Here is a 16,776-nt window from a genome sequence, read left to right on the forward strand (position 1 = left end):
TCAGCATCTGTGCTTAAGCTGAGTAAACAGCCACTTGACTCCGTACCTTGAAGTACATTAATGGGTGTTTGTACTTTTGTTTTCTTGTGCCTCATTGTTGCTAAAAATGAGTCTTAAGTTTTTATTAGTGTCAATGCAGCCCATGTATACACTAGTTTTCAATGGCATAAATCTGGGCAAAGTAGACAGTTAATTATATTTCTCCTCAGGCATAATATTTATTGAAGCATTACTATTGATAATGAAAGGTATTGACAAACCATTGGATTTTAGTGTGATTTTCAGACAATGTTTGAATTACTTTGATGCTTTTTCTTGTCAACTTCTCTTTGACCAGTATTGCTCCTCACATGTGGCCAGTCCAACATGTGCATGCTTCTCTGAGGTAAAGATCGACACGGCACAGTCATCTTCTTTACTTTCACTTGATATTAATATGGAAGAACTGTTTGGCAGCCATGAGAACTCACTCCAGACTAAGAGTTCTCTCAGCATTCGTCGTCTGAACGTATCTCACCCATCAATCTCTCTGAGGTGTATGGCTTCCTCATCATTAAATCTATGCCACACATGGAGCTTTTTATAACACGTCTTTATTCTTCTGCATGTAACTGCGAAATCAAAATTCCAAACCTGAATTCACTTCACTTCAGAACTCTATAATGCTTACATTGCAGTTCTACAGAGTCCCTCAGTAGCCTCAAAGCTTCCGTCATTACAAACTAACACTACACTACAGGATATAACAAAGATAGCATGGCTGAAGACTTGGAGAGCGATAAAGAAGGGTAGGATACTGGAGCAGCGATAGAAATAGACTAAATACTGGGATAAGGTCATGATCTAGGAATTGGTCTTGGAAAGGGATGGTGCAGCGAACGAAGGCCTGGATGCAGGTGACCACGAGCACTGGCCAAAGCTATGGCAGCGGAGGCTTTTCGATCGGGTGTATTTGCTTTGAAATGGTATAAGGTGAATGTGTTGATACAATGAACTTGGGGCAGGACAGGGGAGTAATGTGAGTACCTAGTCTAAGGAGGGCAGCAGCATGGCACAAAAAAGTACAGAGTTGAGACAAAGTAGGGTAGGAACTGCTCAGGTGAGCTTTTCTGATGCCTGCCTTTCCTTCTGGGTGGTTGTCGGGATGAAATAAACTCTTTGATACTTTCCATATGACAACGAGTGAGTGCATTATTGCTACATCAATGATGTTGTACTAGCGCTTAGGTAGAGTCTATGATTCCTTTTGCAGGCCTGAAGCATCGGCGAGAGATTACTGGGAAGAGCGCCATCTTTAACGGGGAGCAGCTAGTTCTGGAGGAGACGGACTGGTATCTGCTGAACCTCTTCCGCCTCTGGTGGCACTACGGCATCAGCCTCCTGCGCCTGCAGATGTGGGTGGAAGAGGTTATGGAGAAGTTTATGAGGTATGGAGACTGCACGATCAGCAGTGGCCGAAGGACATGCCTTCCACTCTTCATCAATATCTGAGCTTCAGGCTTCTGTCTCATTCTCACAGTGACCAGTATGGATATTTCCCTCGTGTGACATATGATGCTCATAATAGTAATATAATGGTGTTGAACTATGGAGGAGACATGCAATCAATCACCTGGTGTATTTTGGAATGTTTTGAAGAAATAGTAAGGGTTTTGTGAATTGTAATTGAAAAGCAATAATTTACCATTTTAGCAAATGCAGGTTGATAATTTCACCCAGACACTCTACTTTATTGCAGATATTCACACATAAAACTAGCCATAATAATAACAAACATTACAAAAATATCCCCAAAGTCACTGTGGTTTTCAATGCAAAGAAGGGCTCTGGATCTGAGATGATCAACAGACGGATCAGTTAATAGGTTGATTCAGTGAGATGGCGAGGGATTCAGTGTTTCATAATTTACAAAGTCTTATTATGAGGAAAAATGACACGTTAAATTATAGACCAGATGTCGTGTCACTGGCTTGTACTGTAGCAAATAGGGTCAGGTGTTGCAATGTCCAAAAATCAAGGCTTTCTCATATTGGGCCAATCACTGAAGACCCTGCCGTATGCGGGAAGCATATATGAACGGTTTCTTTACAAAGCAAATTTCAGAGTTTATATATTAGTTGTGCCTCCATCAAGGCACTCGCTGATATTTTCTCGTAGTCTACTCAACTAGAACATTGTCTGCTTAGAGAGCGGCCATTGCATCTCTTAACATGGCTTTGATTACTTTAACAACCAAAAGTAGCTGTGGTGCCAAGGCAATCCCAGGAAATCGAATTAGATGGATGACAAACTATTCTCCATTCATTTCCAGATCCATTTCAATTGACATGCACAAGAGCAGACGTGCCAGTTGTTTTTAACGTTGATTATGCCACAAAAGATGATTAAGACCCAGATCTAGAAATACCCACATGTCAGGGACACCTATTCCTTCTCTGAAATATATGTTCTGATCTGACTTCTGAGCTCTGATGCTTCCTCCATCTTATCTCTAGTGTGCACATGGAAAGATTTTTGAGCTTCTCGTACACAACCTGTTGGTTATACTGTACACCATTTTGATCCCCATCTCAAAACTTTCTCCAGTGTCTCTTTATTTTCATACAGAGATGGCCCCAAAAATCAGCCACAGCACCATCACATCTAACCTCTAAAAAAGGGTGTTATCCAGAGAAATGTCCCTCAGAATATGACGCCTTGCGGATTCCACCTTCACATTTTTTTTCTTTATTAAATTAATAATAGAAACCCCATTTTATACTACTTGCACATTAGCATTACCAAATACATTCCATTAACTCCCAAATGGAAAAAGTAATTGCAAAATACTTAATATAAACAGAAATTAAAAGGAAAAATCAAAGTACATCACGCAATATATGATAATATGCATTGAAGCATTTAATAAATTTGAATTTAGGTTATCATGCCTCTTCATATGTATGTTCAGGATGTGTAATGCTATCCATTCGTTTAGTAAGCATGGATGATTTATCATCTATGTCACCACAATAGAGATGCAGTTTTCTACCATCTCAGTATATTACAAAAAAAGCATATGGATACCACCAATCTTCTTGAGGCAAGGTACACATTTACTGGCTGCCATTAGTTTTGTTCATACACTCTTAATAGCCTCTACTTTACCTAAGGCAGCAGTTAAGATGTGTGCCATCTAAATACATTTTTGAAGACTTAAACTCATCTCTGTTGAGCTTCTATTACCATCTTCCCGTAGCATGTTCTACCCATGTATCCGTAGTCAACTAAGTGGGGGTATAAGCAGGGCTCTAAAATGCAACATTGCTGTTTAACCTGTTTTGATGTCATATCTTTTAAATTATTGACCCAATTTTCCAAATCTATATATAATAAAATAGTAGACAAGCTGCCACATGCATCAAACTAAGCAATTGCGATTCCTTAATAGCGATTATTAAGGAATCGTTATTAAGGAATCTCAATTCCTTATGCATGTATGTTTCGCAAAAAAAAAATAGATTCCTACACATTTCATAATAGCAAATTGCAAATTGCGATTCCCTATTAGGGAATGCTCTCCCATTCATTCCTCTGAATGGAAAACCATTCGCAGTATGCGATTACCAAATAGGTAATCGCAAATTGCGAATGCAATTTCAAGGGTGCCAGAGGGCCCAAAAGGTCACCCTGATGCACCCCCAAAATAGGCATGTGTGCACATGTGCGCACACACATGCCCTAAGGGCAAGTGTACACGCCTCATGGCAGTTAGAAAAATGCAATTTTGTGCATTTTTCCAAGGAATTGCAAATTACCATCAACTCGTAGTTGGTGGTAATTTGCAATTCCTTAATGCAAAGTCGCATTCTGAGAATACTTCTTGCATTGCGTTTAGGGAATCGCAAATTCACGGAATCGGCCCCTTGGCAACCAGTAGTTGGTCTTTTGGGATGCATCAAGCCCAAAGCCATTCGCAAAATAGGTCATTGCAAAATTTGCGATTGCCTATTTTGAGAATGCAGTTAGGGAATCGCAAATTTTGCGATTACCTATTTTGAGAATGGCTTTGGGCTTGATGCATCCCAAAAGACTAATTACTGGTTGCAAAGGGGCCGATTCTGTGAATCGGCCCGTTTGCTACCGGTAATTAGCTTGATGCATGTGCCCCAGGGTCTTTACCATGTATCCAGTGACTAGGACTGTATGCAATAATTCATGTGAAGGCGCTGGTACTAAACAATTTGGATACAAATGTGTAATATCATTATTTAATAGAAAGATGGCCAGCTGCAGAACAAGAGTACACCCTTTCAGTGTTGAGCACAGAGTTGGATGTTATGTTTTGCCTATCGGACAGCGCGAGTTGTCAGCTTGCAAAAAGACCTAGTGCCAGCTTACTGTGGGCTTAGAGCCCGCCTATTGCTTATCATTAGTTGACTGAAAGACACTGATTTACATGCTTTTAAGATCTCACCTACCACAAGCTACCGGTTTGTGAAAAGACCAATTGTCATTCTAGAGCGGGTTTAGAGCCCACCCATTGCTTACCATTGGTTGGCTTTATTGTATCTGTTATTTTCTTGCTTGTTGTTTGCTGGCTTGCATGTGCTTTTCATCCTCTCTTCTTGTGTTTGTTGTTTCCTGAGCATGGATTCATCACCTGTGTCCTTCCCCCTAAATAACATTTCAAGCACTACTTTTTTCTTTACAAGACTGTGTGTTTTCCAGCTGTCTCCTTCCTATAGTTCTCTCCCCTACTTCCTGTTGCTCTCTATCACCCTTGTTCTTCTCCCCCCACTAGTTCTTGTTATTTTTTTTAAGGCAAGAGCAGATGCAGTGAAGAGACATTTTATGGTTGCAGTCTATGAAGCCTTATTAAGGGGCCCATTATGATATCGGATGGATCGCCACCACCGGCCCGGCGGTGGCGATCTGCCCGCCAAATGTCCCTGGTTCACCCCCCACCATATTAGTATGGCGAGGGGTACCGCGGCGGACGGAAAGAACGTCCGCCGCTTTTCTGCCGGTCGTATTGCCGGCCGGGCGGATAAGGGACACAATATGGTGTTGGTGCCTTGCAGGCACTGTCATCCATATTAGTATGCCTGCTGTTTGATACCTTTCCATGGCGGAGACTCCGCTATGGAAAGGCATGTGGGGAAAACTTTGGGGGCCCGGTGCGGGCCCCCAGGGGGGTGGGGGAGGTGGGTGCCTGCACTTGGGGGGTATCTACATTGACATGCACAAGGTGGCAGGCATCACGCGGTGCCTGTCACGTTGTGCATGCTAATGCACAACATGCATTTTTTACATTGCGGCAGGTGCTGCTTACAGCACCGCCCGCCGCAATGTAAAAAATGCGGGATGCGACCGGATTGGCATGGCGGGACCGCCGCACCTCTGGCGAGCGGTCCCGTTTGCCGTTGCGGTGTCCGCCCGCCATCGTAATAGGCCCCTAAATGTTTTTTGATGCAAGACGGGATGCTTTTCTTTCCAGTGGTAACTTTTTCATTGTTAATTTCTGTATGGTATATTCAACTACATCAGGGGTACTCATAGTACGGCCCGCGGGCCGCCAGCGGCCCGGCAAGCCTTCCCTGGCGGCCCGCGGACCTTGCAGACATCGTACCTGTGCACCGCCGGTTGCAGCAGCGCGGGGCTATGGGGGCCGGGCGATTCTTTTAAAAGCCAAGTCACTTGTTAATGAGACTTTGTTGTATTTCATCTCTTCTTAGCGCCCCTGCATCTCCCCTCTGAATGAGTGGAGATGCAAGGGCGCTAAGAAGAGATGAAATGCAACAAAGCCTCATTAACAAGTGACTTGGCCTTTAAAAGACCTGTGAAGTACTTGGGTGCGGCGGCTGTTTGTGTTCCAGGGAAGGTGAGGTGACGGGCAGGGGGAGGGGGGGGGGAGCAGCTAGTGAGAGCAGCAGGTGAGTTTAAAGCGGGAGGGAGAGAGGGAAGACAGAGCAGGAGACAGGGAGTGAGAGACAGCGTGAGAGAGACAGACAAGTTGGGAGAGGGAGGGGGACAGAGGGAGAACAGATGGAGAGGGAGGGAGACAGAGAGTAAGTAAATTCCAGCTACTGAAGCAGAGAGTCTGAACAACCCTCTTAGTACTGGCGAGTGTTTTGAAACGCATGGCTTGCAGCTGCTGCTGGTATTGCTAACTCATACAGTATTAGTGGCATTATTTTTTTCTACAGTGTTCAAAGCTCATTCACTTGTGCCATGGGTGCCATTTGATTTTCTATGATGTCACTGTCATGCCAGCTTTCATGTGATGTCATACCAGCTGATACCCTGAGTCTGTTAGCATACAGAATGCAGATGGGACTCACAGTGCAAATCCTCTATTTTTATGTGATCTACTTGTTTCCGCAACCTCCTAAAAAGAGAAGGGCAAACTACATGCTGTAATTCAGCCGCGTGCCACCGACGGCTGCAAAAATAACTGTCCCACATGTTTCATGGACAGTTAAAGTAATGCCTGCTGTGATTAACTGCAAGCAGCCAATTAGAAGGCTTCTAAAACGTAGCCCTATTCCTAATGGTTGAAAAGGTCCTTGTGTTTAGGCCATTATGATTGACTGCTGGGAATTAACCAGAATTGAAAAGTGTATAGCAAATGTGGAGGGAGAGACAGCGTGAGAGAGACAGACAAGTTGGGAGAGGGACGGAGACAGAGGGAGGGAGGGGGACAGAGGGAGGGAGGGGGGACAGAGGGAGAACAGATGGAGAGGGAGGGAGACAGAGAGGGACGGAGACAGAGAGAAAGGGAGACAAACTGATTGAGAGAGAGGGAGAGAGATAGAGAGAGGGAGGGAGACAGGGGGAGAGAGAGAGGGAAGGAGAGAGAGGGAGAGGGAGGGAGATAGAGGGAAGGAGGGAGACAGGGGGAGGGAGGGAGACAGAGAGTGAGGGAGACAAACACAGTGAGTGAGGCAGAGGGAGAGAGAGAGAGATAGAGGAAGAGAGACAGGGAGAGGGAGGGAGACAGGGAGAGGGAGGGAGAGAGGGAGACAGAGGGAGGGAGACAGAGAGAGAGGGAGACAGAGAGACAAACAAAGTGATTGAGGGAGGGAGGGAGGGAGACAGACAGAGGGAGGGAGACAGAGAGAGAGAGGGAGACAGAGAGACAAACAAAGTGATTGAGACAGGGAGGGAGGGAGGGAGACAGAGAGAGGGAGGGAGACAGAGAGAGGGAGACAGAGAGAGGGAGAATGATAGAGGGAGAGTGATAGAGGGAGGGAGACCGAGCTAGATAGATAGATAGAGATGTGTGAATGCCGGGTCTGGTGGCTCAGTGGACGAAGGCGTCTGCTGCAGGGGCCTGTGTTCAACCTCATGGTCACAGTTTTTTTTTTTTTTGCTCTAGCCCCGCCCCCTCCCCCACTGCCCCCGCCCTCACCGGTGCGGCCCTCGGCCACAAACCACACTGTAAATTTGGCCCTCGATAGAAAGTTTGTGAGTACCCCTGAACTACATGGTGACATAAATCAGCTACACTATGAAATGCTATAAGCAACTCTTTTACATATCCTAAAAATAAATTGTTAATAGCATTCCATACCACCACTCTAAATTGCATAAACATGAGCTTGGTTAGCAGATACACAAAAGAGATCAGACTAGACAAACTAGCAAAACGTTAAGACTGAAAGGCCGGGAAAAGAAAAGCTAAAGAAGGGATAAAGAAAATAATAATTAAAAAGAAAAATTAAAAGACTAGGAAACATACGGCTAAGTTATGTCAGAAAATTCACACATATAATAACTAGAATCCTCTGATGGCAAAAGGGCTCAGTTAAGCATTTGCCTCTGATACCTGCGTGATCTGTACATCTCAAATTTTAATCTTGGCGTAGCCGACTTGGCCTTTTTTTTAAAGAGTGGCATTTATTTCTCTGCTCAAATTTCAGCTTTAAGCACACAAAATAATTGTTATATAAAAGATATTTTTGGTAGTTATTATTAAAACTATTATTATCATCATTAATAGTTGTCTGCTGTTGCACCCATTGAGAGTCTGATTTGGCCTCCAGTGGTGTTTTCATGTTACCTCTAGTTCATTCAGCAAACTTATCCTAAAGTCAAAACTAATAGGGTATCTTTACTCAGCCAGTCTTGACAAATTAGAACGTGGGCAATACCAATACACGAAAAAATATTGTTTTTTTGTATCGTTATTGAAAGTTCCGATCAGGTCACTATTATAACAAGCATTTGCAATGCAATAGGTCTCGCATTTACGCAAGTTTGATCTATTGACAATGCAAATAACAATGCCTTTTATTTTTGTTTTCTTTTTAAAAACCTAAATAAAAGGAATTGTTATTTATAATGCCAATCGCTTAAACTCGCATAACTGCGAGACCTATTGGTGGAGGGGTTGGGGGAGCTCACAGTTGGCATAGGTGGAGGAGGAATGGTACTGTCGTGTTAGACGACAGTGGACGATGGCCAAGAGCAGCAATGGAAAGAGTTGGTTGAAGACAGGAAGTTGGGAGAGCCCTGGTGGTGGAATGTGTGGCCGAATAAGCGAGCACGCATGAATGGTGAGCAGGACCTCGAGAAGGAAGGAGGGGTAGGAGAAGATGGATTCACAGTTGTGGAGGGTGGGGGCTGAGAAACGGAGTGTATGAGCTGACGAGTGTTCTCTGGGATGTGGGGCATGAGAGAGCAGAATGTGAGGACGGAGCGTGAGCTCCATGATGGATAGTGGAGAATGCGTAAGCTCAGAAATATGTCCCATGGAGAGAGGGGTTAGATTAGGGATGGAGAGTGGGGCAAGGTGGAGCGCACTTTGGAATGGGGTACCTGCGTGGTGGACGGGGTAGGTGATCTCAAAGATCGAGGGTCTGTGGGGTGAACTCAAGAAATGGATGAGGGAAAGATGGGTGAGGTCATGAAACAGTGTGTGGAGTGACAGCGAGAGAGGGCGGCGTGCGTGGTGATGGGTGAGAGGCTTCGAGGATGGAGGAAGTGCTAGTTCGGGATATGGGAAGGTGGGGGAATGCCAGATTGTGTGGTTGAGACGGGGCAGTGGGTGAGGTTGTGGATGGAGAGCAGGTGAGATGGCGCGGGGAGTGGAGAGAGTCGGCCAAATGAGAGGCTTGGCGAGGTCGCTTAATGAGTGAAGGGCAAGGGAGGCTCAGCGGGTGGATAGCGGGTGAGATCAGGACTTGCAGACTGTGAATGAGATCAGGCGACTGAAAAATGACTGAAAGAGAAGTGGGAACGGAGAGCATAAGGCAGATGAAATGAATACACGGAGAGAGAGAGGGTGAGATCAGAACATGGAGAGTGTGGAGGAGGGGTGGGGTTGGGTAGGTGACATCGTTGCATTGTTTCTGCAGAGCTTTGTATTTCTTCAGCCCTTGTTCCATATCCTGCCTCAGACTCATTTATCATCGTGAACCGGGAGCGCGTCCGAGCCCAGAGATTATATTTTTAGCCGGAAGAATGATGTCTGCTGCACTGGGAATGGTGTGGGCTCCGAAACACCAGGAGGGCTGTGCACGCGCGGCTCCGGGGACAGCTTGCGTCATCTAGCGCTGCCAGACTTCACTCCGCTCGGGTGACCTGAGCTCGGCAGCAATGCCTGCGAGTGAACTCGATGCAGCAGCGGCTCCCAATAGAAGCAGGGCTCCCACATCATTGTTTGTACTGGGCAGCAGGACTCTCAAACTATAGGCGTGGGGGCTCCCAAACGCTGACCTTGCCTCCTGTCTCCCAGCAGAAGATCATCCGATTGCTCCTACGTGGCTGCCAACTCAAGCCAAGTGCAATATTCGAAAAAAAAGCAGCTCCGGTTACCTTAGTGCAATGCGGCGGGGGCTCAGCAGTCCGGGCGATTTCGTCTACTGGTCGCTCCCTGACCTCAGGAGCATTCCTGGAACGAGCATGGGGAAGCCCTCGAGGCTGAGACCAATCTCAGCGTGGCACGGCAATGATGTCAGCGGACTCCGGGCCAGCAGCGGAGGAGCGGGAGCGCAGCAGCAAAGCGAACACGCGGTAATTAGAAACACATGTCTGCTGCGTGTAACAGACACCACTGGGAAATGGGCGGTTACATTTGGAAAGAAGCTGGGACATTCACATACCTTTCACCAATGGCGTGCTGCCTTTTTTACAAAGACCCAATAGCAGCTGACGAAAACAAAAGCATACGCACGAGCGTGTGGTCAGCTTCCAGAACCCCCTACATGAGGTCTCGCGCTGCGCGAGCAGTGCTCTGCACTGCAGCACTAGGCACGAGACCTAAAAAGCATTGGCATCTGAGGTACCTAATAATCCACAAATATTACATAAATGATCAGACTGCTGCCTAGAGAATTGAGGCATTGGGGTAATCAGCAAATGCAAGAAAATGATCGGAAGCAATCTCATTACAACGAGGATAGCCTTCAACATAATGTGAGTCGAATTTAAGTAATTTGGGGTTGTAATGAAACCGCAACATATCTAAAACATCTTGCTTCTTTTAGGTTCTCTTACAGAGTGAATCATATGAGGAAGGGAACTAATAACTCCTCTGTCCATTAGGAGGCCTCATTTGTCCATCGAACAACTGGAAATGTATAGTCTTTGCCCTGTGGGCAGTGGGCAATCATAAAGTGAAGAAGGAATATTTCTAGTAAAATATTTTGTTATAGGAAGCAGTATAAATTCAACCATAGGTTAGTCTCTCAACTTAGCTATCCTAATTAGACGGCCATATGATTTTTCTGTTTTTTGTCTAACTTACCTTCAGTTTTAGTGCACCAAAACACATCATCTTGAATGGAAGTGTTACTTTAGTAAAGTTTCAGTCTTCTACTATTAAAGAAACGTGAGAAAATGATTGTACCATATCTGTGTGCGGTGCAACATTGTAGTTGCCATAAGTTATTTCCCCAAATTTATATTTATTCCGCCAACAAAATCTTTGATTGGCACTCGCAAGTATATTGGATCTAAGGAGCATACTAGATTTTCGTGTGTTAAACCTGCTTGCAATGTTGAGAAATATATATTTTAAAAGAGATCTGGCTGGGCGACATAATGGACACTTTGACAACCAATGGTACTCCTGTAAATACGCAGTAGAAAGTTCTCCTTTGAAGATTGGATATTGTAATTTCTTGCAAGCCAGACAATCTGTATTTTATCCCATGCAAATTGGCCAAGTCAGTAATTCTGAGCCTTAAACAATTTATAAACTACAATCAAAGTGATTAAAAAAATACAAAATAACGAGCATTCAATAAAAAGCCATTTTTGCGTACACAATACTTGGAATGATGGGTGGTGCCTTAATGGTATTTGGCTTCTGGAATTCTTTCCATGCGGGAAAACTGTTATATTTTTATATGTTGTCCAGTTTGGTGATAACAATCTCTATACATATCTTATTGCAGGTCAGTCTTGGTGTACCTTCGTGCAGGGTGCGTCCAAGCTAAGATCTCTATTTTGTACAGTGTACCGCAAATTCAGAGAATATTCCATATAATGGCATGCTGTAATAGTCTTAGGAAGGGTGATTTATGAATCTTCCAAAAAATCTAAATTTCATCTGCATAGACACTTAGTTTCATGAATCAAAAGTCTTGCATTTCTAGAGAATATCTCAGTCTGGATGGAAATAGTTCAATCTAAATTTCTAAAAAGTGACCTCTCTCTTTGTGCCCCTATCTATAGGAAATGATGTTGTCCAATATTCCCCTAGGGCATTTAATATGAGTTGGTTCTGATTAACCTTTGGGAGTCGGCCAGCCTGTGTTTTCTTTTGTTTGTAGAAATTTGATCAGGTTAGACTGTTTTTCTTTTACCTTACATGTTAACTAGGCGGTTACTTGGAGGAAGCTACATTCAGTAAATCTAGTCTTCTTGCAGCTGTACCCACTATTTAAGAAGGATGCCTTGGGGTTTTTGGTCACATTTTCTCTCTTATTGCTCACACTGCTTTGTCTGTTTGTAGAATTTACAAGTACCAGGCCTACGGCTATGCCTTTTCCAGTGTTGATGAGCTCCTGCGGTCCCTGGGTGGAGAGCACTTTGTCAATATGACGCAACGATCAGTTTCTGAATCCCTGCTGGAACTCGGTGTCACTCAGCGCTTCATTGACGAGGTCATTGCGGCGCTCTTGAGGACCGGCTATGGACAGACAGTGTCCATTCCTGCATTTGCCGGTAAGTGCTGGGATAACTCACACTTGTTGGAATTGTTGGCTCTTAAAGTCTAATTGGACTAAATGCACATCAATGCCTCGGGGCTACAGACACTGATGAGGGTAGCACAGCACTTGGCAGCAACTTTTGCCGGCCAACAAATGTTGTCATTTTTCCTATATAAAACACTGGTGATCTAGATGAATTTGTTATTGTTCTATGCAAAGGTGGATAGTCTGCTGTTCAAGAGTCCCATGCAGAGCAGAATTCACTGCTCATCATTCAAAAGTAGTGTGGCAAAATAAGATGTTCGAGGCATATGAGCTGCAGATCACACACTGAGGATAAGATCGCCATCTGGTGTTGGGCTCGGATGATTGCAGGTTGTTGTCGTCTTCGGAAGAAGCCTTTGGTCACGAGGTTGGTGACTCCTCCCCTGGACAACAGTGCGCATGGGCATCCACTCCATCGTCAGATTGTTTTTTTCCGCCATTGGGTTCGGATGAACTTTTTCCGCTCCAGCAGAAAACTTCCAGCAATCGATTTAACTCTTCAATCTTCATTCCATCGACATCGAAATCAACTTGGACCGGTTCCGGAAGCGGCTGATGGACAGGACACCCTTCAAAAAATGCCCCCAGTGTGGAGCGAAGTTCCCCCACAGTGACCACCACGAGGTTTGTAACCTCTGCCTGTCGCCGGAACACAACGAATCGACCTGTCCAGCTTCTGCCGCTTTCCGCTCCAAGAAGACCCTCCGGGACCGAAGAGCTCGACGCCATATTATGGCCAAACCAGCTCCAGAACCGGAGGACATCTTTGCTCAGGATGTTCCTGAAGATGACACCGAAGATCTCGAGATCGTGTCCGAGGCCGACGATTCCGATGACCTCATCACTCCAGGGCAGCGTGTGAGTACCACCCCCCCCCTGCCCCTGCCCCATCCAAAAAGACAGTGGTCAAGACTCCGCCAGCTGGGCCCAGTCGCGACCGGAAATCCTCTTCAGAAGCCCCGCCCTCGGGCCCGGCTCCGAAGACATCTAAGCCTGTAGGTGGCTCGGGCTCGAGCAAACCTCATGTGATTGTGCCTATAACACCTTCGGCACCGAAAAAAACACTGTCGGCACCGAAACAGGCTTCAAGACCGAAATCTCCTTCGGCACCGAAACGTTCCTCGGCACCCAAATCTCCACCGGCGCCGAAACGTTCTTCGACATCGATGCCTAAAAGTCCCTCGGCACCGAAGCCATCGGCGCCGAAAACTCCATCGGCGCCGAAAACTCCATCGGCACCGAAAACTCCATCGGCTCCGAAAAATCCATCGGAACCGAAACATCCGTCGGCACCAAAAAATCCATCGGCACCGAAAACTACGTCCACACCGAAAAAAGTTCATAAAGACCCGAAACGGCCATCACCGCCACCACCTTTGAAGCCGGATGAACTTTTTCGCCCAGATCCTACTCAAAAGCGGATCTACATCAATCCCGAAACTGGACATGTGACTGCCGTCCCATACAAAAAACGGAAGCTGGACATCACACCTCCTCCAGCTCCCATACGGAAAAAGGACTGTGCTACTTCACCACTTCGTCCTTCCTCTCCTGTATTACCTCCTAACCCGTCCCCCCCTCCTCCTCCTCCTTCTCCTTTACCTTTACCTTCACCATCTCCCTATCATTCACCTCCTCCACAGGATGATAATGATGACTTAGGGGGAGGGGCGGACCCTGATTTATTTAATGATCCTGTTGATCCAAACGACCCTTTCACATTTCCAGACACAGCACCAGTGGATTACTGGTCTTACCCAATGCCTGACATGCCTGACCCCACTACCTACCCCTCCAAGCCCTCCCCTCCTGATGACCATTTGGGGTTTGGCCAACTAATAAATAGGGCAGCAACATTCCATGGCGTCACAATGCACACGGACCCCCTTGAAGAGGACTTTCTCCTCGATACTTTTGAGCAGTCACAGAAAACTGTTCACATACTGCCCATGATTAAAGGGGTTATAAAGCATGCCACTGAGGTCTTTAAAGACCCTGTTCGAGCTAGGGTTCTCAACCCACGCATCGAAAAAAAGTACCGACCAGCCCCGCAGGACCCTGCATACATTAAAGCCCAGCTCCCTTTAGACTCCTTGGTCGTATCAAATGCCAGGAAGCGCGTTAACTCACAGCCAACTGGAGAAACGCCTCCCCCGGACAAGGAGTCTAAGCTTTTAGAGGCCTCAGGCAAACGAGTCGCCGCACAGGCGGCGAACCACTGGCGTATTGCCAATACCCAGGCCCTGTTAGCCGGTATGATAGGGCGCATTATGACCAACTTGAGGACCTTTTGCAACATCTGCCTGAACCCTTTAAATCCCAGGCCACTGACCTCATTCAAGAAGGCAAATTAATATCTAATGCCTCCATTAAATGCGCCTTAGATGCGGCAGACACTGCTTCTCGGGCGGTCAATACTAGCGTCTTACTCAGACGACATGCCTGGCTCCGTATTTCCGGTTTTAAACCGGAGGTTCAAACCGCAATTCTAGCTCAACCTTTCAACCAAGAGCAGCTATTTGGCCCTGCAGTGGACACTGCATTAGAAAAAATGAAGAAGGATAATGAGACTGCCAAGTCTATGGGAGCACTGCAGTCTCCTCAAAACCGGGGTTCCTTTCGTCGCTCCTTTTATAGAGGAGGCTCCAAAAACACGGGAACTGAGACCACGTCCACCTTTAAAAATTCTGGACAAACATCCCCTAACAGAGGATATTTCCGAGGAGGTTATAGGGGAAACAATAACAAAGGTCGAGGGCGGGGCAACAACAACAACACCCGCACCTCCCCAGCCACCAAACTGTGACTTGCCACCACTCCCCCCAGATCATTCCACTCCGGTCGGGGGGCGGCTCCAACAATTCCTACCTGTCTGGACTTCCATCACCACAGACAGATGGGTAAGACAAATTATCCAGTCTGGCTACTGCCTCGAACTCATACAATCCCCCCCAAACATACCACCCAAACAACGTCCAATGTCCTCACATCATCTCTCTCTCCTCAAACAAGAAGTTCAATCCCTGTTACAAAAACATGCAATAGAACCAGTCCCTCTTCAACATCAGGGAACAGGGGTATATTCCCTATACTTCCTCATTCCCAAAAAGGACAAAACATTAAGGCCCATACTGGATCTCAGACTACTAAACCAGTATATACATTTGGATCATTTTCATATGACCACCCTCCAACAAGTCCTCCCACTATTACAACAGGGAGACTTCCTTGCCACATTGGACCTCAAGGACGCATACTTTCACATCCCTATGCATCCAGCTCACAGAAAATATCTAATTTACAGTTCTCCCATTCGGAGTAACAACAGCACCCAGGGTGTTCACCAAGTGCTTAGCAGTCGTGGCAGCGCACCTCAGAAGACAACAGATCCATGTCTTCCCCTATCTGGACGATTGGCTCATAAAAGCCAATACTCACCAAAAATGCGTTCTCCACACTCATCGCACTATTCAAACCCTCCACAATTTGGGATTCACTATCAACTACCCCAAATCCCATCTACAGCCTTCCCACTTACATCAGTATCTAGGAGCAACCATAGATACATCCAAAGCCATTGCTTATCCCAGCACTGCCAGGATAGCCAGTATACAAAATCTCATCTCTCAATTTCAAACTCATCCATCTCTTCCAGCAAGAGTGTTCATGCAGCTCCTAGGCATGATGGCGTCATGCATCTCCATAGTCCCACACGCATGACTTCAAATGCGTCCCTTACAGGAATGTCTAGCACAACAGTGGAACCAAGCTCACGGACAACTTACCGATCTGGTGTTGGTGGACAGTCGCTCACTTCGCTCACTGAAATGGTGGAACACCATCAACCTGTCCAAAGGGCGGCCGTTCTTAGAGCCTCTTCCACAAGTTGTGCTAACTACCGACGCATCTCTCACAGGGTGGGGAGCCCACCTCCTTCACCATACCACTCAGGGCAGGTGGACCAGTCAACAAAAACTGCTCCACATCAACCACCTGGAACTCTTAGCAGTGTTCCTAGCACTAAAATCCTTTCAGGTACACCTAAAGAACAAAACTGTCCTTATACGCACAGACAACATGACGACAATGTATTATATACAGAAACAGGGAGGGACACACTCTCTCCAACTGTCCCAACTGGCACAGCAAATCTGGAGATGGGCAATTCCCCAAAACATCTACCTGTTAGCAGAACATCTCCCAGGGATCCACAATCAGGTGGCCGACCTCCTAAGTCGCCACACACAGCAGATCCACGAATGGGAATTACACCCCAAGGTTCTACTCCCCTTCTTGCAAAAATGGGGACAACCAGACATAGACCTGTTCGCCACTCCCGAAAACACAAAATGCCCAACCTTCGCCGCCAGGTTTCCACACCCACAGTCGAAGGGCAATGCCCTATGGATGAACTGGTCAGGCAGATTTGCGTACGCTTTTCCGCCTCTCCCACTAGTTCCATTTGTGGTACGCAAACTGAAACAACAGTCGCTAACACTAATACTAGTAGCTCCCACTTGGGCACGTCAACCGTGGTTCACCACACTTCTGGAACTATCTTTAGTTCCACATCAAAGGCTACGTCTCT

At 46.2% G+C, this 16,776-nt stretch overlaps 2 protein-coding genes across 3 annotated transcripts in view; both read left to right on the top strand.

The window, feature by feature from the left end:
- PCYOX1L (prenylcysteine oxidase 1 like) overlaps positions 1-16,776 on the top strand; it is a 130,020-nt gene that overhangs the window by 71,237 nt on the left and 42,007 nt on the right. For both annotated transcript variants that reach the window (XM_085618169.1, XM_085618168.1), the window contains exons 3-4: positions 1,253-1,427; positions 11,945-12,156. In XM_085618169.1, the coding sequence (XP_085474295.1) occupies positions 1,253-1,427; positions 11,945-12,156 (387 nt within the window). The remainder of the gene's footprint in view (positions 1-1,252; positions 1,428-11,944; positions 12,157-16,776) is intronic.
- Positions 1-16,776, top strand: part of TIRAP (TIR domain containing adaptor protein) — an 85,931-nt gene that overhangs the window by 27,148 nt on the left and 42,007 nt on the right. Inside the window, exons 3-4 of the mRNA XM_085618170.1 lie at positions 1,253-1,427; positions 11,945-12,156. The gene's annotated coding sequence lies outside the window, so the exon portion shown is untranslated. The remainder of the gene's footprint in view (positions 1-1,252; positions 1,428-11,944; positions 12,157-16,776) is intronic.

Source organism: Triturus cristatus, chromosome 7 (genome assembly GCF_964204655.1).
Source record: "Triturus cristatus chromosome 7, aTriCri1.1, whole genome shotgun sequence".
Taxonomy (NCBI): domain Eukaryota; kingdom Metazoa; phylum Chordata; class Amphibia; order Caudata; family Salamandridae; genus Triturus; species Triturus cristatus.